The sequence below is a fragment of the Rhinopithecus bieti genome, unplaced genomic scaffold (assembly GCF_001698545.2).
Source record: "Rhinopithecus bieti isolate Rb0 unplaced genomic scaffold, ASM169854v2 scaffold_21649, whole genome shotgun sequence".
NCBI lineage: Eukaryota > Metazoa > Chordata > Mammalia > Primates > Cercopithecidae > Rhinopithecus > Rhinopithecus bieti.
In genome coordinates this window covers 2,473,640-2,496,324 of record NW_016811584.1, presented here as the reverse complement: position 1 = coordinate 2,496,324, position 22,685 = coordinate 2,473,640, and the positions used below count along the sequence as shown (strand labels likewise).

Sequence of the window (22,685 nt, the reverse complement as noted above, 5' to 3'; positions counted from 1 at the left end):
TGTAGGGATATTTACAGAGCATCTAATTCAATTCCTTAATTTCATCCATTAGGAAACAAGCCCTAAAGGGGAACTGACTGGCTCATTGCTTCATAAGTGGGTTGTAGAGTTCTAACAGGAATCCCTGCCAACTTACCTCAACTGTCATTCTTTAGACTAATACCATACTTGGGAGGAAGATCCAAAAGTGTCTAGAATTTTATTTTTGGTATTGATGTGTTAGATATGTTATGAATATATCGAGGCTTGCTGACATAATAATGGCTTTGTGAACTTTTTCTCCTCAGAGTACAGAGTATTTTAATCTTTGGGAGATCAAGATGTCAGATGCAAACAAAGCTGCCATTGCAGCAGAAAAGGAAGCTCTGAACTTGAAGTTATCCCCCATTGTCCATCTCCCAGAAAACATAGGCGTTGATACACCAACACAAAGTAAGCTGCTAAAATACAGAAGATCCAAGGAGCAGCAGCAGAAAATTAATCAGTTAGTGTAAGTAGCATATTAATAGATAATTCTTGCTTGGAATTCAAGTAAAATGATTAGTGTTCATATTCTCATAAAAAGTTTTAACGGTGGATGTTGTTCATGGGTAAAATACTATTTTCAAGTTAATTAGAAAAACAATTGAAAAGTAATTGTAATGGTAGCAAATATTATATACTGTACACTGACAGACATTGTTCTTACCGCCTATACTTCTTACAACAGTCCTATAAGGTAGGTACTATTGTTAGCTCCATTTTTTACATGAGTAAACTGAGGTATAGAGAATTTAAGTAACTTGCCTAAGGTTGCACAGCTGGGATTTGGACCTGGTTGGTCTGGTTCTAAAGTTCACATTCTTTAAGCACCACACTATTCCTCCTCTCAGTGTATTATAACCATACTGATCCCTGAAAGTAAAATCAAATAACTGAACCTCTACAATTTGAACAAATAGTTAATAAAATATCTTGAAACTACTTATATTTGAAATTTTTTTGCTACAAAAGGAAACATAGTTCAACATCCTACTCACCCCCAACCCGCAATTTAGTGGAAATTAAAGCTAATTTAGGTACCTGCTGCCAAAGGCTGTGATGAGGTTGATTCACTTCAATTAGTTACTGAGAATTTCTGAGACACCTGATTCTACTGGTTTCTAGGGATAAATAAAAATACATGGATTTCATTTACAAAATTCCAAGCCAACACTTAAACTATAAAATGAGAATTTTCTCTCTGGTGGATTTCTGTTTCCCTTTCTACATTCTCTTTCCTTTCTTGGTTGGCCTCATTTAAAATCATTTTTTGCAGCTAAGCATCATTGCCAATTTAATAATTTTAATTTTTGCTGATTTTACTTTCCTTACAATTAAGCAGGTCTATTAATCACATAACTTCTTTAACTTTACATTTGTATTAGTCCAGCAATAATTTACTCATATTTAAATATACATTTATAGGGTATATAAATTAATATCAGTGCATGTACTATTGGGGATGCTTACGTATTCAAGCCTTAGACAGGAAAAAAAGAAAAAAAAATTACATGTCTGTAATCTCAGCATTTTGGGAGGCCACAGTGGGAGGACTGCTTGAGCCCAGGAATTTGAGATGAGTCTGAGCAAGGTAGTGAGACCCTCATCTCTACCAAAAAAAAAAAAAAATTAGCCAGGTGTGGTGGGGCGTGCCTGTAGTCCTAACTACTCGGGAGGCAGAGGCAGGAGTATTGGTTGAGCCTAGGAGGTCAAAGCTGTAGTGTGTGAGCTGTGATGGCATCATTGCACTCCCAGCAATGAGCAATGGAATGAGACCCTATCTCAAACAAGCAAACAAAAATAGTCTTAAAAAGAGAGACCGGGTGTGGTGGCTCACACCTGTAATCCTACCTCTTTGGGAGGCTGAGGTGGATGGGTTACCTGAGGTCAGGAGTTCGAGACCAGCCTGACCAACATGGTAAAACCCATCTCTACCAAAAATACAAAAAATTAGCTGGGTGTGGTGGCAGGTACCTATAATCCCAGCTACTCAGGAGGTGGAGGCAGGAGAATCTCTTGAACCTGGGAGGGGGAGGTTGCAGTGAGCTGAGATCGTACCACTGCACTCCAGCCTGGGTGACAGAACGAGACTCTGTCTCAAAAAAAAAAAAAAAGAAAAGAAAAAAAAAGAGAGGTGAATTCCTCCTTCATTCCTAAGATTCTGTTCAGTGTTTCAGTAGATTTAGAGTAGAGAAGGGAGTTCTCTAGGAATTATACATTGTTCCCTTTTTTTTTTTTTTTTTTTTTGAGACAGGGTCTTGCTCTGTCACCCAGGCTGGAGTATAGTGGCATGATCTCAGCTCACTGGAGCCTTGACCTCCTGGACTCTCGTGCTCATCCCATCTTAGCCTCTCAAGTGGCTGGGACTACAGGCATGCACCACCACACCTGGCTACTTTTTTGTATTTTTTGAAGACACAGAATTTCGCCATGTTGCCCAGTCTGGTCTCAAATTCCTGGGCTTAAGTAATCCATCTGCCTTGGCCTCCCAAAGTGCTGGAATTACAGGCATGAGCCACTGCATCAGGCCCAGATTGTTTTTACTCCATAACTTTTCATTATCTTGCATTATCATGTTGAACTACTTGCAGTTTTACAAATATACTGTATTTCACAAATATACAAATATACTGTATTACAGTTTATACACAAATAAACTGTATACAGTTTAGAGATGTGCTCTGCAATTTCCCTCACTGCAATGTCTGGCTGAATACTTATCCTAGTTCTTCCAGGTTTAGTTTATGGATCACCTCCTCTAGAAAGCCTTCTCCTAATCCCTTTCATGTACGCATTTCTCTCACATCAGTTTATTTAGCAGATAGTAAGTATCTGCTGTTACACAGATGCTTGTTACTGAGAAGACCATAGAAAACACAACAGACGGTGGCTCACGCCTGTAATCCCAGCACTTTGGGAGGCTGAGGTGGGTGAATCACCTGAGGTCAGGAGTATGAAGCCAATCTGACCAATATGGCGAAACGCTGTCTCTACTAAAAATACAAAAATTAGCCAGACGTGGTGGCGGGCACCTGTAATCCCACCTACTTGGGAGGCTGAGACATGAGAATAGCTTGAACCGGGGAGGTGGAGGTTACAGTGAACTGAGATCAAGCCATTGCACTCCAGCCTGGTGACAGAGCGAGATTCCATCTCAAAAAAAAAAAAAGAAAACACAACAGAAAGGATTGTGTCTTTAAGTCGTTTGTATGCTAGTGAGAGGAAACAGGTAGTAAACATGTAAAAAACAAAAGGGGCATGTTAACCTTTTAGATGATGATAGATGCTACGAAGAAATAAGGCAGTGGGGCCGGGCGCAGTGGCTCACGCCTGTAATCCCAGCACTTTGGGAGGCTGAGGTGGGCAGATCACAAGGTCAGGAGATCAAGACCATCCTGGCTAATACGGTGAAGCCCCGTCTCTACTAAAAAAAATACCAAAAATTAGCCGGGTGTGGTGGTGGGCACCTGTAGTCCCAGCTACTCGGGAGGCCGAGACAGGAGAACCACTTGAACTTGGGAGGTGGAGCTTGCAGTGAGCCAAGATCGTGCACTGCACTCTAGCATGGATGACAGAGCAAGACTCCGTCTAAAAAAAAAAAAAAAAAAAGGAAATAAGACAGTGGGATAGAGAGAAGATCTTCCCAGGAGCAGGAAAGGCCTGTGGAGGTGATATGTAAGTAGAGATCCAGAGAATGAGAAGACTGTCATCTAAGTAAACATGAGAAAGGCTCTCTAGCAGAGTGGATAGCAAGCATGAAATCCCTGAAATATGAATGCTTTCAGTACATGCTAGGAACTGACAAAGGCCAACATCTCTAGAGTATCATGAGCCTGGGGAAGAGTAGTATCAGATGAAGATGGAGAGGGAGGTGGGAGCAGATAGTGTAGGGCCTTGTCGGCCATGACAAGGAATTCAGATTTTATTTTTAAGTCCAGTGGAAGCTGCTAAAATGTTTCAATCAAGGAAGTGACATGAAACCTGATTTACATTTAAAAGATATCACTCCGGCTATTAAGAATAGACTGAGGTGGAGGGGAAGAGAGCAGGAATAGGGGGACACAAAGAGACCAGGGAGGATGCCACTACAGTAGCATAGTTGAGAACTTATGGTGGTTTGGATAAGGCTGGAGACAGTGGAGGAGGAAAATAGGTTTAGAAGGAGATATGTGTCAGAGGCAGAATCAGTAGGATTTGCTGTTGGGTTAGCTTTGGTAGCTAGGTGGATAGTAGTGCCATTTATAGAGAATTGAGGAAGTCCAGGAGGTGGAGGTAAAAAGCAATAATTCTCTTTTGGAGCTTAAGTGCCTGTGTAACATTTAAAGGGAAATACATTAATAACAGTTGGATATGTAAGAGAAGTCTAGGCTGGAGATGTAAAAATCTGGGAGTCACCAGCATGTAGATGATTTTTAAAGCTATAGGGAATTGTTGGAATCACAGAGAGAGCAAGAGCGAGAGCTAGGCAAGAGAGAACACAGGGGAGAGCACAAGTGAGCAAGTGAGCTGAGGAAGGCAAAGACCTAGGGCGAAAGGTTAGATGTGTGGAGAAAAGTCAACCAGCAGGTATTATAAGTATGACTGGTAAGACAAGAGGAAAAGCAGAAGAGCAGGATGTCATAAGCACAGAATATGTTATAACACAATGCACTTTTATTTTCTTTGTTGTCTTCTCCACTTTGACATACTTAAGGAGAGGGATCTCAACACAAATCACAGGGTTTGGCATGTTATTGTTGACGAATGAATAAGGGGATGAATGAATTTTTAAGGAAAATCCTTGCCTTATTGTGCTTTATACAGATCTGTAAGTAGTACAACTTTTATTTTGGTGCTTAATTTAAAAATACTGCCTCAAAATTACCTGAAGCATAGTGCTATATTAATACTGAGATAAGAATTGCTATGCATTTCTTTGGGAAAATGCATTTTGAATTATTGGTTTTGTTTTATTTTCCTGGATATGTTCACAATGTTAGGTTCATTTAAAAGAAAAAAAAAGTTACTTCAGTCAGCACTCACTTTGCTAAACTTTACCTCTTACTGAATTCCACTTCTTTTTTTTCTTCTCCTTATTAATAAGCTCATTCTTTGAAAACTAACTTTATCTTGTGTGTGTTTCTTTTGGCTACTTTCAAAAACTTTAAGTATATTTGGTTTATTCTCCTTGGATTTCAAACTCATTTTTAGCTGGCCAAAGGTCTAATGCAAAAACTTTCAGCCGGGCATGGTGGCTCAGGCCTGTAATCCCAGCACTTTGGGAGGCCAAGGTGGGAGGATCACGAGGTCAGGAGACTGAGACCATCCTGGCCAACATAGTGAAACACCGTCTCTACTAAAAATACAAAATTAGCTGGACGTGGTGGTGCATGCCTGTAGTCCTAGCTACTCGGGAGGCTGAGGCAGGAGAATCACTTGAACCCAGGAGGCGGAGGTTGCAATGAGCCAAGATGGCGCCACTGCACTCCAGCCTGGTGACAGAGCAAGACTCTGTCTCAAAAAACAAACAAAAACAAACTAGAAAAACCAACAACAAAAAAAACTTTCAGAAACCATTTTTTAAAAAATACCTGATAAAATTAAAGTTTTTTTAAAAAACTGGAAACGTATCTTTCTGGATGGCCATGGACTTTGGGATTCTCCATCCCCTTGCTATCTACTCCTGTTAAATGATAAGAGCACAGAATTCCCTATTTCAAAGGTGGATTGAAGTCTGTGGATAGAGGGAGTTCCTGGGGTGAGGTAGGATGTAAAGAGTCATGGGCAGAAGTGGGCCCTCTACTAGGACCAGTCCCTGAGAACGCTTGGCTGAGCCGGTAACATTTTGTAGCTTTCCGGAGTCTCAAGAAGGAGCCTGCCTTCTTCCTTGGCTACTACCTCACCTCTTGATTCAAGCCAGTTTCTCTCCTTTAGTGCATGTGGTTTCTCACCCAGTCATTTGAAATTATGAAGTTTTTATTTATTTATTTGATTTTATCACAAAATGTTTTAGTTTAGCTATGATTGTTCATGCTTTTGCCACCACCCCCCTTCCTTTTTTTTCTGAGACAAGGTCTCACTCTTCTGCCCAGGCTGGAGTCCAGTGGTGGGATCTCTGTTTACTGCAACCTCTGCCTTCCTGGCTCAAGCAGTCCTCCCACCTCAGCCTCCTGAGTAGCTGGGTTTACAGGTGTGCACCACCACACCTGGCTAATTTTTGTGTTTTTTGTAGAGACGAGGTCTCACTTTGTTGCCCAGGCTGGTCTTGAACTCAAGCGATCTACCTGCCTTGGCTTCCCAAAGTGCTGGGAGCCACTGTGCCCAGCCTGTTTATAATTGCTAATATACAAATCAAAAATAGTCAAGGAGTGAAAATGCTCACTTGTATGTTCTTCCCAGCTCTTTTTATTTATAGCCAGTAGGAGAAAACACACTCCAGAAATTGTTGCTATGTTAAAGGGTGGCATTTATATATAAAGAACAGGAAGTCGGGCATATTTATGTTGGGATAATTACAGTGCAAGGCTAACTATGACTAGTGCCAACTAGCATACCAAAGTATAAGGTAAATTCCTTGAAGGCAGCAATCACTGAGAGCTAGACTCTTTAGGCAGAAATGACGGATGAAGGGAAGCCTGGCCAAGGTCTTGAAGATTAACAAAGAAAGGAGGATATCCAGGCACAGTTTCTACTTCATGTGAGAAAGTCTTAGAAGTTTTAGTTTAGTACAGGTTTAGTAAGATTCAACAGGGAAATGAGGCTGCTCAAAAAGGCGGATTCAGTTTTAGGATACTTTAATAAATGTAGCATGTATAGGAAATGGGAGAGAAAATTTTCACTCTGCACTGGTCAAACATACGGAATTCTGGGGTCACACTTTTAAAGGGACTTTGAGTGTTCACTTTGGCAGCACATGCACAAAAATTGGAGTAATACAGAGAAGATTAGTAAGGTGTCTGCGCAAGGATGACATACAAATTTGTGAGGTGTTCTACATAAAATAAAAAGGGACATTGATAAACCAGAATAGCTGCAGAGGTATCCTAGTCTATTTTTTATTGCTATAACTGAATACTACAGACTGGATAATTTATAAAGAATAGAGGTTTAGGCCAGACGTGGTGGCTCATACTTGTAATCCCAGCACTTTGGGAGGCCAAGGCAGACGGATCATGAGGTCAGGAGTTCAAAACCAGCCTGGCCAACACAGTGAAACCCTGTCTCTACTAAAAATACAAAAATTAGCTGGGCGTGATGGCAGGCACCTGTAATCCCAGTGACTCAGGTGGCTGAGGCAGGAGAATCGCCTGAACCCGGGAGGCAGAGGTTACAGTGAGCTGAGATTGAGCCACTGCATTCTAGCTGGGTGATAGAGCCAGACTCTGTCTCAAAAAAAAAATAAAAAAATGTCTGGGCGTGGTGGCTCATGCCTGTAATCCCAGCACTTTGGGAGGCCGAGGCAGGACCGACTCACCTGAGGTCAGGAGTCAAGGACCAGCCTTGACCAACATGTGAGAACCACCATCTCTACTAAAATATACAAATTAGTGATTGTAGGTGGCACATTGCCTTGTGATCCCAGCTACTTGGGGAGGCTGAGGCAGGAAGAATCAATTGAACCCGGGAGGCGGAGGTTGCAGTGAGCTGAGATCATGCCATTGCACCCAGCTGGGCAACAAAGAGCAAAACTCTGTCTCAAGAAAAATAAATAAATAAATTAAATAAATAAAAATAATAATAAAAAAAAAAGAATAGAGGTTTATTTAGTTCACAGTTCTAGAGACTGGGAAGTTTAAGAGCATAGTGCTGACGTCTTGTAAGGGCCTTCTTGCTGAGTGATAACATGGTGGAAAGCATCACATGGTGAGAGGACAAGACAGAGAGAGCTTGCTTTTATAACAAAGCCATTCCAATGATAATGAGCCCACACCTTTGATAGTGACATTGATCCAATCATGAGGGCACAGCCCTCATTAATCCATTAATTCATTCATGAGAACAGAGGCATTAAGTTTCCAACACGTGAACTTTTGGGGGACACATTTAAACCATAGCAAGAGGAGAGCGAGGAAATTTGAAGGAAGCTGGTTCACTTAATTAGAGTATAGGCTCTGCCATCAATCAGGCCTGAGTTCATATACCATCTCTGCAGCTTATTAGCCACGTGAATTTGACAAGTTATGTAATTTATCTTCATGTTCCTATCTGTAATATGGAGATATAAATAGTGTGTATGTTTTAGGAATGTTGTGAGAATTAAATGCATATAAAGATCTTAAGCCTATGCCTAAAACGTAGTAAACTCATAATAAACAGTAATTCATTGACAGGAATAATTAAAGGAACCAGATAAGTAAACATGGACAAAGAATATGACTTTTTCTGTATAGCTTCAGACACTAGAAGTTAAAAAGATACAGCTCAATATAAGAAATTTGTTTCTAAGAATATGAGCTAGCTGGCCAGGCATAGTGGCTTATGCCTGTAATCCCAGCACTTTGGGAGGCCAAGGCGGGTGGATCACCAGAGGTCAGGAGTTCGAGACCAGACTATCCAATATGGTGAAACCCCATCTCTACTAAAAACACAGAAATTAGCCAGGCATGGTGGCATATGCCTATAATCTCAGCTACTTTGGAGGCTGAGGCAGGAGAATCACTGGAAGCTGGGAGGCAGAGGCTGCAGTGATTAGAGATTACACCACTGCGCTTTAGTTGGGCAACTGAGCCAGACTCTGTCTCAAAAAAAAAAAAGAGCTTGCTAACAATAAATTGGGTTGCCTCAGAAAGTGATCATGGTAGTGGGGTGGGGGAACAGAGCAAGATGGTATAACAGAAGGCTCCACTGAACATCCCCCACAACAGACACAAAATTTAACAACTGTCTATGCACAATAAAACACCTTCGTAAGAACCAAAAATCAGATAAGCACTCACAATACCTTGTTTTAACTTCATATTACTGAAAGGGGCACTGAAGCGGGCGGGAAAGACCATCTTGAATTGCTGACACCAATCACCTCCCATCCCAGCAGTGGCTGCGTGGCACGGAGAGAGAATCTGTGCACTTGCGGAGGGAGAGTGCAGTGATCGTGAGACTTTGCACTGAAGTCAATGCTGCCCTGACACAGTGGAAAGCAAAACTGAGCTGAACTCAGCTGATGCCTCACCACAGAGAGAGCATATAGGTCAGCCCCAGGCAGAAGGGAATTGCACATCTCAGTTGTCAAAACTTGAGCTCTGGCAAGCCTCGTCATGGAGTGCTAAAGTACCCTGGGGCCCTAAATAAACTTGAAAGGCAGTCTAGGCCACAAGGACTGCAACTCCTAGGTGAGTTCTAGTGCTGAGCTGAGCTCATATCCAGTGGACTGCAGGGGCACATGACCTACTGAGACACCAGCAGGTGCCATTAAGGGAGTACTTGTGCCACTCCTTTCCTAACCCCTAACCCCAGGCTGCACAGCTCCAAAAGAGACCCTTCCTTCCACATGAAGAGAGGAGCGGGAAGAGCAAAGAGAATTTTGTCTTGCATCTGGGATACCAGCTCAGTCATAGTAGGATAGGGCACCAGCAGAGTCATGAGGCCCCCATTCTGGGCCCTAGCTTCTGGATTACATTTATCGGCACATCGTTGGCCAGAAGGGAACCTGCTGCCTTGAAGGGAAAGGCACAGTCATAGCAGGACCCATCATTAACTGACTAAAGAGCCCTCCGGCCTTGAATAACCATCAGCAATACTCAGGTAGTACACTGTGGGCCTTGAGTGAGACTCTGAGACATGCTGGCTTGTCTGAAATTATCCAGGTAAGGCCAAGCACATTCACAGCTGTGTTGGCTATGGTGAGAGACGCCATCTGCTTGAAAAAAGCAGAGGAAAAAGTAGAGGGAAATTTGTCTTGCATCTTTGGTACCAGGTAGGGCACAGTGGGGTAGAGCACCAAGTGGGCTCTTGGGGTCCTTGATTCTAGGCCTTAGCTCTTGGATGGCATTTCTGGACCTGCCCTGGGCCAGAGGGGAGCCCACTGCCCTGAAGGGTGAGTCCCAGGCCAGGCAGCATTCACCACAAACTGACTGAAGAGCGCTTGGGCCTTAAGTGAGCATTGGGAGTAGCCTGGCAGGGATCCCTATGGGCCTGTGGTGTTGGTGGCCATGGGGTGAGGTTCCTCTGCCTGTGGAAAGGCAGGGGGGAAAAGTGGGAAGGACTGAGTCTCATGGTTCGAGTGCTAGCCCAGCAGCAGTATAGTAAGACACCAGGTAGATTTCTAAGGTTTTTGACTCTAGTCCCTAGCTCCCAGTTGGGATCTCTGGACCCACCTGGGGTTTACAGAACTCACCACCTGAAAGGGAGGGACAGAAGCCTGTCTTGCTTCACCCCCTGCAGATTGTAGAGACCTACAGCTTTGAGTGAATATAGGTGGTAGCCAGGTAGTGGATACAGTGGGTCTTGGGCAAGACCCAGTGCTATGCTGGCTTCAGATCTGACCCAGCACAGTTGAGTGGTGGTGGCCATAGTAGTGCTTGTGTCATCCCACCTCCAGCTCCAGGCAGCTCAGCACACAGAGAGAGACTCTGAATGTTTGGGAGAGAGTAAGGGGAAAAAAACAAGAGTTTCTGCCTGGTAATCCAGAGAATACTTCTGGATCTTATCCATGACCACAAAGTGATACTTCTATGAGTCTGCAAGAACCACAATGTTACTGGGCTTGGGGTGCCCCCTAATGCAGAGATGGCTTAGATCACAACACCCAAGTCCCTTCAAATACCTGGAAAGCCTTTCTAAGAAGGACAGATACAAAACAAGCCCAGACTGCGAAGAATACAATAAGTACCTAACTCTTCAGTGCCCAGACACTGAGGAACTTCTACAAGCATCAACGCCATCCAGAAAAACATGACCTCACCAAACTAAATAAGGCACTAGGAACTAATCCTGGAGAAACAAAGATATGTCACCTTTCAGACAGATAATTCAAAATAGCAGTTTTGTGGCGACCCAAAGAAATTCGAGATAACACAGAGAAAGAATTTCAAACTATATCAGATAAACTTAAGGAGATTGAAATAATTAAAAATCAAGCAGAAATTCTGGAGTTGAAAAATGCAATTGAAATACTGAAGAATGGATCAGCGTTCTTTTAATAGCAGTTTTAATGACAGAATTGATCAAGCAGAAAGAATTAGTGAACTTGAAGACAGGCTATTTGAAAATACACAGAGGAGACCAAAAAAAAATAAAATAAAATAAAATAAAGAAGAATGAAACATGCCTACAAGATCTAGAAAACAACCCCCAAAGGGCAAATCTAAGAGTAATTGGCCTTAAAGAGGAGGTAGAGAAAGAGACAGGATAGAAGGTTTATTCAAAGAGATAATATCAGAGAACTTCCCAAACCTCGAAAAAGATAATTGACATTCAAGTACAAGAAGGTTATAGAACACCAAGCAGATTTAACATTTAACCCAAAGAAGATGACCTCAAGAATTTTTTTTTTTTTTTTTTTTTTTTTTGAGATGGAGTGGAGTCTTGCTGTGTCACCCAGGCTAGAGTACAGTGGTGCGATCTCAGCTCACTGCAACCTCTGCCTCCTGGGTTCAAGTGATTCTTCTGCCCCAGCCTGCTGAGTAGCTGGGATTACAGGCACATGCCACCACACCCTGCTAATTTTTTTGTATTTTTAGTAGAGATGGGGTTTTGCCATGTTGGCCAGGTTGGTCTTGAACTCCTAACCTCAAGTTATCCACCTCCCTCAGCCTCCTAAAGTGCTGGGATTACAGACATGAGCAACCACACCTGGCCCCTCAAGGCATTTAATAATCAAACTCCCAAAGCTTAAAGAGGAAGAAAGGATCCTAAAAGCAGCAGGAGAAACAAATAACATACAATGGAACTCCAGTATGTCTGGCAGCAGACTTCAGTGGTAACCTTACAAGCCAAGAGAGAGTGGAATGAGATATCTAAAGTGCTGAAGGAACCTTACACTACTGCATCTGGAAAAAATATGCTTTAAACATGAAAGAGAAATAAAGACTTTCCTAGACAAACAAAAGCTAAAGGATTTCATCAACATCAGACCTGTCTTACAAGAAATGCTGAAGAAAGTACTTCAATCAGAAAGAAAAGGATATTAATGAGCAGTAAGAAATCATCTGAAAGTACAAAACTCACTGGTAATATTAAGTACAGAGAAAAAACACAGAATATAACACTGTAACTGTGGTGTGTAAACTACTCTTAAGTAGAAAGACTAAAAGATGAACCAATCAAAATAATAACTATAACAATTTTTCAAGACATAGACAGTACAGGTGTTGGCCGGGCGCGGTGGCTCAAGCCTGTAATCCCAGCACTTTGGGAGGCCGAGACGGGCGGATCACGAGGTCAGGAGATCGAGACCATCCTGGCTAACATGGTGAAACCCCGTCTGTACTAAAAAACTACAAAAAACTAGCCGGGCGAGGTGGCGGGCGCCTGTAGTCCCAGCTACTCGGGAGGCTGAGGCAGGAGAATGGCGTCAACCCGGGAGGCGGAGCTTGCAGTGAGCTGAAATCTGGCCACTGCACTCCAGCCTGGGCGACAAAGCAAGACTCCGTCTCAAAAAAAAAAAAAAAAAAAAAAAAAAAAAAAAAAAACAAAAAAAAAAAAAAAAAAAAAAAAAAGTTAAAAGCAGGGTGATGAAATCAAGGTGTGTAGAGTTTTTATTACTGGCTGAGCATGGTGACTCTTGCCTGTAATTCCAGCAGTTTCGGGTGCTGAGGCAGGTGGATCACTTGAGTCCAGGAGTTGGAGACCAGCCTAGGCAACATATAGAAACCCTATCTCTACAAAAAATACAAAAAGTTAGCTGGACATGGTGGTGCATGCCTGTAGTTCCAGTTACTCAGGAGGCTGAGGCAGGAGGATTGCTTGAGCCCAGGAGGCAGAGGTTACAATGAGCCAAGATCATACCACTGTACTCCAGCTCGGGTGTCAGAATGAGACCCTGTCAAGAAAAAAAAAAAAACAGTTTTTATTACTTTTCTTCTTTTTGCTTATTTGTTGGTTATCCACGCAATATTAAGTTATTATCAGCATAAAATAATGGGTTATAAGATAGTATTTGCAAACCTCATGGTAGCCTCACAATGGATACACAAAAAATAAAAAGCAATAAATTAGATCATACCGCCAGAGAAAATCACCTTCAATAAAGGAAGACAGGAAGGAAGGAAAGAAGAAAGAGAAGATCACAAAACCAGAAAACAAATAACAAAATGGCAGGAGTAAGTCCTGCCATTACACTGAATGTAAATGGCCTAAACTTTCCAATTGAAAGACACAGAATGTCTGAATGGATAAAAAAAAAAAACAAGACCCAGGCCAGGCACGGTGGCTCACTCCTCTAATCCCAGCACTTTGGGAGGCCAAGGCAGGTGGCTTACTGGAGGTCAGGAGTTCAAGACCAGCCTGGCCAACATGGTGAAACCCCGTCTCTACTAAAAATACAAAATTAGCTGGGTGTAGTGGTGTGTGCCTGTAATCCCAGCTACTTGGGAGGCCGAGGCAAGAGAATTGCTTGAACCTGGGAGGCAGAGGTTGCAGTGAGCCAAGGTTGCACCATTGCACTCCAGCCTGGGCAAAAATAGTGAAACTCCATCTCAAAAACAAACAAACAAACAACAAAAAAAACAAGACCCAAACACACTTCACCTATAAAGAGATTGCATAGACTGAAAATAAAGGAACAGAAAAAGATATTCCAGGCCAGTGGAAACCAAATAAGAGTGGGAGTAGCTATACTTATATCAGACAAAATAGATTTCAAGACAAAATTTTAAGAAGAGACAAAGAAGGTAATTACATGATGATAAAGTGGTCAATTCAGCAAGAGGATATGACAGTTGTAAATATATATGCACTTAACACTGGAGCACCCAGATATATAAAGCAAATATTATTCAAGCTAAAGAGAGAGATAGACCTCAATACAATAATGGCTGGAGACTTCAACAACCCATTTTCAGCATTGGACAGATCTTCCAGACAGAAAGTCAACAAACATCAGACTTAATTTGCATGATAGACCAAATGGACATAGCAGATATTTTCAGAACATTTCCTCCAACAACTGCAGAATACACATTTTTCTCCTGAGCACATGAATCATTATCAAGGATAGACCATATGTTAGGTCACAAAACCAGTCTTAAAACATTCAAAAAATTTGAAATAATATCAAGCACCTTCTCTGACCACAGTGGAATAAAACTAGAAATCAATAACAAGAGGAATTTTGGAAACTATACAAACACATGGAAATTAAAAAATGTGCTTTGTGTGACCAGTGAGTCAATGAAGAAATTAAGAAGGAAATTGAAAATTTTCTTGAAACAAATGATAATGGAATGCAACATACGAAAACCTATGGGATACAGTGAAAGCAGTACTAAAAGAGAAATGTATAGCTGTAAGTGCCTACATCAACAAAGACAAAAAACTTCAAATAAATAACCTAGTGATGCATCTTAACAAATGACAAAACAAGAGCAAACCAAACCAAAATTAGCTGAAGAAAATAAATAATAAAGATCAGAGGAGAAATAAATGACATTGGAATGAAGAAAACAATACAAAAGATGAATGAAACAGAAAGTTGATTTTTTTAAAAAGTTAAACAAAATAGACAAACCTTTAACCAGACTAAGAAAAAAAGAGAGAGGATCCAAATAAATAAAATCAGAGATGAAAAAGGAGACATTACAATTGATACTGCAGAAATTCAAAGGATCATTAGTGGCCACGATGAGCAACTGTATGCCAATAAATTGGAATATCTAGAAGAAATGGATAAATTTGTAGACACATACAACCTACAAAGATTGAACCATGAAGAAATCCAAAACCTGAACAGACCAATAACAAGTAATGAGATTGAAGCCATAATAAAACGTCTTCCAGCAAAAAAAGCCCAGACCCCAATGACTTCACTGCTGAATTATATTAAACATTTAAAGAGGAACTAATACCAATGCTACTTAAACTAGTCTGAAAAATAGAGGAGGGAATACTTCCAAACTCATTTTTTGAGGCCAGTATTACCCTTATACCAAAATTAGACAAAGATACATCAAAAAAAGGAAACTGCAGGCCAATATCACAGATGAATATTGATACAAAAATCCTCAACAAAATACTAGCAAAACAAATTCAACAACACATTAAAAAGGTCATTCATCGGCCAGGTGCGATAGCTCATGCCTGTAATCCCAGCACTGTGGGAGGCTGAGGCGGGTGGATCACCTGTGGTCAGGAGTTTGAGACCAGCCTGGCCAACATGGTGAAACCTCATCTCTACTAAAAATACAAAAATTAGCTGTGTGGTGGCGGGCACCTGTAATCCCAGCTATTTGGGAGGCTAAGACAGGAGAATTGCTTAGAACCCCGATGGCACAGGAGAATTGCTTAGAACCCTGATGGCAGAGGTTACAGTGAGTGAAGATCATGCCACTGCACTCCAGCCTGGGCAACAAAGAGCAAAACTCTGCCTAAAAAAAAAAAAAAAGAAAGAAAGAAAGAAAAAGAAATGGAAAAGTCCAGAAAATAATGGAAAGATATTCCATGTTCATGGATTAGCAGAATTAATATTGTTTTTTATTTTTTTATTTTATTTTATTTTATTTTTTTGAGATGGAGTTTCGCTCTTGTTGCCCAGGCTGGAGTGTAATGGCACGATCTCAGCTCACCGCAACCTCCGCCTCCCAGGTTCAAGCGATTCTCCTGCCTCAGCCTCCTGAGTAGGTGGGATTACAGGCATATGCCACCACACCCAGCTAATTTTGTATTTTTAGTAGAGATGGGGTTTCTCCATGTTGGTCAGGCTGGTTTCAAACTCCCAACCTCAGGTGATCTGCCCGCCTCGGCCTCCCAAAGCGCTGGGATTATAGACGTGAGCCACCATGCCCGGCCCAACAGAATTAATATTGTTAAAGTGTCTTTGCTACCCCCCAAATATCTACAGATTCAATACAATCTCTATCAAAATACCAATGACATTCTTCACAGATATAGAAGAAACAATCCTAGGCCAGGTGCACTGGCTTACGCCTGTAATCGCAGCACTTTGGGAGGCCAAGGCGCGTGGATCACCTGAGGTCGGGAGTTCAAGACCAGCCTTACCAAAGTGGAGAAACCCCATCTCTACTACAAATACAAAATTAACTGGGCATGGTGCTGCATGCCTGTAATCCCAGCTATTCAAGAGGCTGAGGCAGGAGAATCGCTTGAACCCAGGAGGCGGAGGTTGTGGTGAGCCAAGATCGCGCTATTGCACTCCAGCCTGGGCAACAAGAGTGAAACACTGTCTCAAAAGAGAAAAAAAAGACTTAAATCTAAGGCTATGAAACTACTACAAGAAAACAACTGGGTGAAACTCTCCAGAATATTGGAGTGGGCAAAGATTTCTTGAGTAATACCCCACGAATATAGGCAACAAAAGCAAAAATAGACAAATGGGATCATATCAAGTTAAAAAGCTTCCTCACAGCAAAGGAAATAACATGATGAGACAACCCATAGAATGGGAAAAAATATTTGCAAACTACCCATCTGACAAGGGATTAATAACCATAATATATAAAGAGCTCTAACAACTCTAATAAGTTTAGATGTGTGACCCCACTGAAATCTCATGTTGAATTGTATTCCTCAGTTTTGGAGGTGGGGCCTGGTGGGAGGTGATTGGATCATGGGGTTAGATTTCTCATAAATGGTTAAGCACCATCCCCTTGATGCTGTCCTCACAATAGTGAGTTCTCATGAGATCTGGTTGCTTCAGAGTGTGCCTCCTATCTCTGCTCTTGCTTCTGCTTTCACCATGTGACATGCCTGCTCTTCCTTCACCTTCCACCATGATTATAAGCTTTCTGAGGCCTCCCCAACAGCAGATGCTGCTATGCTTCCTGTGCAGCCTGCAGAACCAGGAGCCAATTACACCTCTTTTCTTTATACATTACCCAGTCTCAGGTATTTCTCTCTTTTTTAAAAATTTCCTTTTTTTTTTTGGAAACAAAGTCTCACTATGTTGCCCAGTCTAGTTTCAAACTCTTGGCCTCAAGCAATCCTCCTGCCATGGCCTCCCAAAGGACTGGAATTACAGGCATGAGTCACCACACCTGTCTTAGTTATTTATAGCAATGCAAGAATGGCCTAATACAAACTCTATAGGAAAAAAAAAATCTAGTAATCCGATTTAAAAATAGGCAAAAGATCTAAATAGACATTTCTCAAAAGAAGACATGAAAATAGCAAACAGGGGTGGATCACCTGAGGTCAGGAGTTCAAGACCAGCCTGGCCAACATGGTGAAACCCTGTCTCTACTAAAAATACAAAAATTAGCTGGGCGTGGTGGTGGGTGCCTGTAATCCCAGCTACTCAGGAGGCTGAGGCAGGAGATTCACTTGAACCTGGGAGGCAGAGGTTGCAGTGAGCTGAGATCGTGCCACCTGCACCCCAACCTGGGTGACAGAGCGAGACTCTCTCAAAAAAAAAAAAAAAAAAAAAAAGCCAGGCACGGTGCTCATGCCTGTAATCCCAGCACTTTGGGAGGTCGAGGCGGGTGAATCACGAGGTCAGAAAATTGAGACCATACTGGCCAACATGGTGAAACCTCGTCTCTACTAAAAATACAAAAATTAGCTGGGCGTGGTGGCATGCACCTGTAGTCCCAGCTACTTGGGAGGCTGAGTCAGAATAGCTTGAACCAGGGAGTCTGAGGTTGCAGTGAGCCGAGATCACGCCACCACGCTCCAGCCTGGCGACAGAGCCAGACTCTGTCTCAAAAAACAAAAACAAAACAAACAAACAAAAAACAAAAAAATGATTTGGAAACAACCTAAGTGTCCATAAACAGATGGATGGGCTGCTCTGTCTATGGAGTAGCCATTCTTTTGTTTCTTTACTTCTCTAATAAACTTGCTTTAAAAAAGAAAACAAAACAGAAACAAAGAACCCAGATGAATGGATAAAGAAAATGTGGTACATACACATAATGGAGTACTATTCAGCCATAAAAAAGAATGAGAACCTATCATTTGCAACAACATGGATGGTCATAATGTTAAGTGAAATAAGGCAGACACAGAAAGACAAACATTGCACGCTTTCACTTATCTGTGGGCACTGAAAATTAAACTCATTCACTTATCTGTGGGTGCTAAAAATTAAACTCTTTGAATTCATGGAGATAGATTGTAGAAGGATGGTTACCAGAGACTGTGAAGGGTAGTCGGGGAGATGAGGGGAGGGAATTGGGGATGGTTAATGGGTACAAAAAGAGAAAAAGGGCCGGGCACGGCGGCTCACGCCTGTAATCCCAGCACTTTGGGAGGCCAAGGCAGGTGGATCACTTGAGGTCAGGAGTTTGAGACCAGCCTGGGCAACATGATGAAACCCCATCTCTACTAAAAATACAAAAAATTAGCCGGGCCTGGTAGCCTGAGCCTATAATCCCAGCTACTTGGGAGACTGAGGCAGGAGAATCACTTGAACTGGGTGGCAGAGGTTTTGGTGAGTCGAGATCATGCCACTGCACTCCAGCCTGGGGGACAGAGTGAGACTCTTGTCTGAAAAAAAAGAGACATAGTATTTGCTAGCATGACAGGGTAACTATAATAAAAAATAACTTAATTGTACATTTTAAAATAACTAAAAGAGTATAATTGAATTGTTTGAAACACAGAGGATAAATGCTTGAGGCGATGGATACCCTATTTACCTTGATATTATTATTATGCATAGCATGGTTGTATCAAAATATGTCATGTAACCCATAAACACATACACCTACTATGTACCCACAAAAATTTATAAAATAAAGTCATGACTGCCACCTCTCTTCCAACACCCCCACCCATCTCACAGTACTCTCATGGTTCTCTCAAGCTGTGCCCCTGGACTCCCAAGGGTATAGCTTGATATTGCTGAGAGGATTCATCTATCAGGTAAGGTATTAAACTAGATATGCAAGATCATTTCCAGATATGCTATTCTGATCATTCATTCAACAGTTTCTTATTGAGCTCCTACTCTTGATGGATACTATTTAAGTGGTGTGGGGAAAGCAGTGAGCAAAACAGACATGGTCCTTCTTTATGCCATCTACCAGTCTGGTTTTATGGCTCCAGTGGACGCCCTTTCCTTCAGATTTTTTTTTCTTTTTTTTTCTTTTGGTTCTCCTCTTACCTATCTGATGGTATCTCCTTTGCTCATTCAATTGTTGTTTTTCCTCATTCCTGTCATACTTGACACCCTCCAATCTTTTCTGAATTCTCTTTTAAATTCCCTTGTATGCTTTTTTCTTTGGCCATCTCTTCTAGTATATCCAGCCTTATAGACTATTAGATTTGTTTTCCTAAATATGTTTCCAAGCTCAGAACCTCTCGATTACTCCCCATTGTCTATTGGATTAAAAAGTTTGTTTTTGAGGCCTTTAGCTGGATATTTCAATCCACTTCTCCAGACTTATCTCCACTTGACACTGTCACCTTTGGGTGGATTGAACGACCCCTGCTTCCTTTTTCCTCCTTTGATCCTTTCCTTGCCTTCCTGTTCCTTGGATCTTTGTTTTTTAGATCCCAGGAAAACTATGTCTCCACCTGAAATCCTCTCTTTCATTTAAAGCTCATTGCTAATGGTAACATGTGTATGTGGCCTTCACAGATGAAAGTGAACTTGTCCCCTCTCTGAACCACAGGGTACCTGTATGGCACTCTGTTTTTCTTCTCAGTCAGTTCATCAGTCCTTGAGATTTGTTGTTATATTTTAATAGGATCTAGTATTGTTATTTGCATAATATAGGCATTCAATAAATATTTATTGACAGATAAATGGATTACACCATAGGATTATACAACTTAATTTAAAGAGAAAATTATATCTTATGGATGTAAAAAATCTATAAGCAGTTTTGAAGGTAAACTGTTTCTTGAGCAGCTACTATGTGCCAGGTACTGTTCTAGGCACTGAGGATAACCACAGTGAATAAAACAGTTTACAAAATATTGTATATAAAACAATGGTAAGTGCTTTGAAGCAAGGTAAATGAGGATAAAATGGATGGATAGCGAAGGTGCTACTTAATATAGGGGATACAGGGAGGCTTCTCTGACAGACTGGCAGACATTTGAACAGAGATACATATAAGAGCCCACTATCCATTGGGATTAATTTTTAAAGGGTCAGTAAGTTATACTTGAAAAAATTTGATTTTGATTTTTATTCTCACCCTGTTACATATATATGCATTCTTTAAAAATTAAGGTCTGATTGATAATGTCTATTGGGATTTGTTTCTCATAAAAAAATACAGTGAGATAACTTGAATATCTCTTGGTATAGTTGGAAAAATGCTCAAATTGTAATGTTTTAGTAACATGATAATGTTATCAAGAGAGTCATATTTCTAACTATAAATTTCAGAATTGATGGAGCCAAAAGAAATTTAGACAGAACACTGGATAAAAGAACACCTCTATTACCACAACCTGATTATCCTCAAACTGTAAGTTTATGTTTTCTCTTTAAAAAGTTTATCCTTAGATCATTTTAATTTGTAGTTAAGACAATCTCAATATAACTGGTGTTTTAAAAGGAATAATAAATATATTTAAAACTATATATTTAATTTTTAAACAATTTAAATTAAATTTTAAAATGTTCTCCTTGATTTAATTATATCTTGTTTGTTTGTTTTGACAGATGACCAGTGAAATGAAAAAAAAAGGAGTGAGTTCAAGTTTTTTTGTTTCTTGTTTGAAAATGTTAAAATAAATTATTGCAAAGTAGTTTCTTCTAAGACCACCTGCTAAGTCCTATTCTAGAAAACAAATAAATTTAGAAACTGAGGGTTTTTTTTTCTTTTCCCAAGGGAACAAACATGGCGTGAACAACAATATGGCAATATAGATTTTTGTTTTGTTTTGTTTTAGATAGGGTCTTGCTCTGTCACCAAGGGTAGAGGGCAGTGATGCGATCTTGGCTCACTGCAGCCCCACCACTCAGGGTCAAGCAATCCTCCCACCTCGGCCTCCTGAGTAGCTGGGACTGCAGTCACATGCCACCATGCTTGGATACTTTTTAAAATTATTTGTAGAAATGAGATATCACTATATTGCCCAGGCTGGTCTTGAACTCCTGGACTCAAGTGATCCTCCCACCTTGGCCTCTCAAATTGCTAGAAATACAGCTGTGAGCCACTGTGCCCGACCAATATGGGTTTTAAGAATTACATTTTTGTTGGCATTCACTATTTGCAGATTAATTATGTAAATATTTTCATTCTTATTCCAAAGAACTGAAAAAAACTCAAAGTGGCAGTTATAAAGGAAATCCATCTCTCTTTTTCATTAGGGTAACAACTGAATATTCCAATATTGATATAATGATATAGTAGCCACTCAGCAAATATGTATTGAGAATCTGTTATGTGCTAGCCACATGCTAGGTGCTAGAGATTAAAAAAAAAAAAAGAAAAAGACACTGACTGCATGAGTGACAACAGGGGACTATGATATGATTGGTGGAAAGACAAAAACGTAAAATTTCTTTACTAGCAAAGCATAAAAGAAATGTACGGAGCTGGAGACATGAAAGAGGAAATCATGCAACATGTTTTCAGATGGGGTATAAGCTTCTCAAGTCCCTTAAAATTCACTTTGGGGGATAGAGGCTGAAGATGTGAATTCAGCCTCTATGAATTTAGGAGATTTGGAAGAAACTCTTTTTAGCTTTTCCTGGTTTTGGTTTTGGTTTTCAAAATGCTCTTCTTCCTCCTTACCTGGCCACCCAACATTTCTGGAGAATTTGAATGTGGATCTTTCTTTTTACTAGGTATAATTACTGATACACAACAATCCCAAAACATTAATAAATATTTAATGTATAAATTGCCAAATGTATTTAATATTTTTGTGTATGTTTTAGTATCCTCATTGTTCCTAGCCAGGCATACAGTCATTCACAACTGAGCCCACTGCTCTTGGCAATATGGCTTCTAGGAATTCCATCACTTCATCATGAATGTCACCAATAACTACTAACTGCCAAATTCAAAGGATATTTTTTATTTTATTTATTTATTTATTTTTTTGAAATGGAGTCTCACTCTGTTTCCCAGCCTGAAGTGCAGTGGTGCGACCTTGGCTCACTGCAACCTCCATCTCCCGAGTTCCAGTGATTCTCCTGCCTCAGCCTCCCGAGTAGCTGGGATTACAGACATGTGCCACCACGCCCGGCTAATTTTTGTATTTTTAGTAGAGATGGCGTTTCACCATGTTGGCCAGGCTGACCTCGAGCTCCTGACCTCAGGTAATCAACCCATCTCAGCCTCCCAAAATGATGGGATTACAGGTGTGAGGCATCTCGCCTGGCCAAAAGATATTTTTTCTATACTTCTCTGTCTTGGACCTCCAACTGTCTTTTTTTTTTTTTTTTTTTTTTTTTTTTTTTTTTTTCTTTTGGGACAGTCTCCCTCTGTCGGCTAGGCTGGAGTGCAGTGGCGTGATCTTGGCTCACTGCTACCTCTGTCTCCTGGGTTCAAGCGATTCTCCTGTCTCAGACTCCTGAGTAGCTAAGATTACAGGTGCCTGCCACCACGCCCAGCTAATTTTTGTATTTTTAGTAGAGAAAGGGTTTCACCATGTTGGCCAGGCTG

General features: G+C 41.0%; 1 protein-coding gene across 1 annotated transcript in view; it reads left to right on the top strand.

The window, feature by feature from the left end:
* The window catches only part of DNAH12 (dynein axonemal heavy chain 12), a 245,562-nt gene that overhangs the window by 1,167 nt on the left and 221,710 nt on the right, over positions 1-22,685 (top strand). Inside the window, 3 exon segments of the mRNA XM_017894137.1 lie at positions 288-490; positions 20,453-20,534; positions 20,732-20,758. Of these exon segments, the coding sequence (XP_017749626.1) occupies positions 321-490; positions 20,453-20,534; positions 20,732-20,758 (279 nt within the window). The 5' untranslated portion in view covers positions 288-320.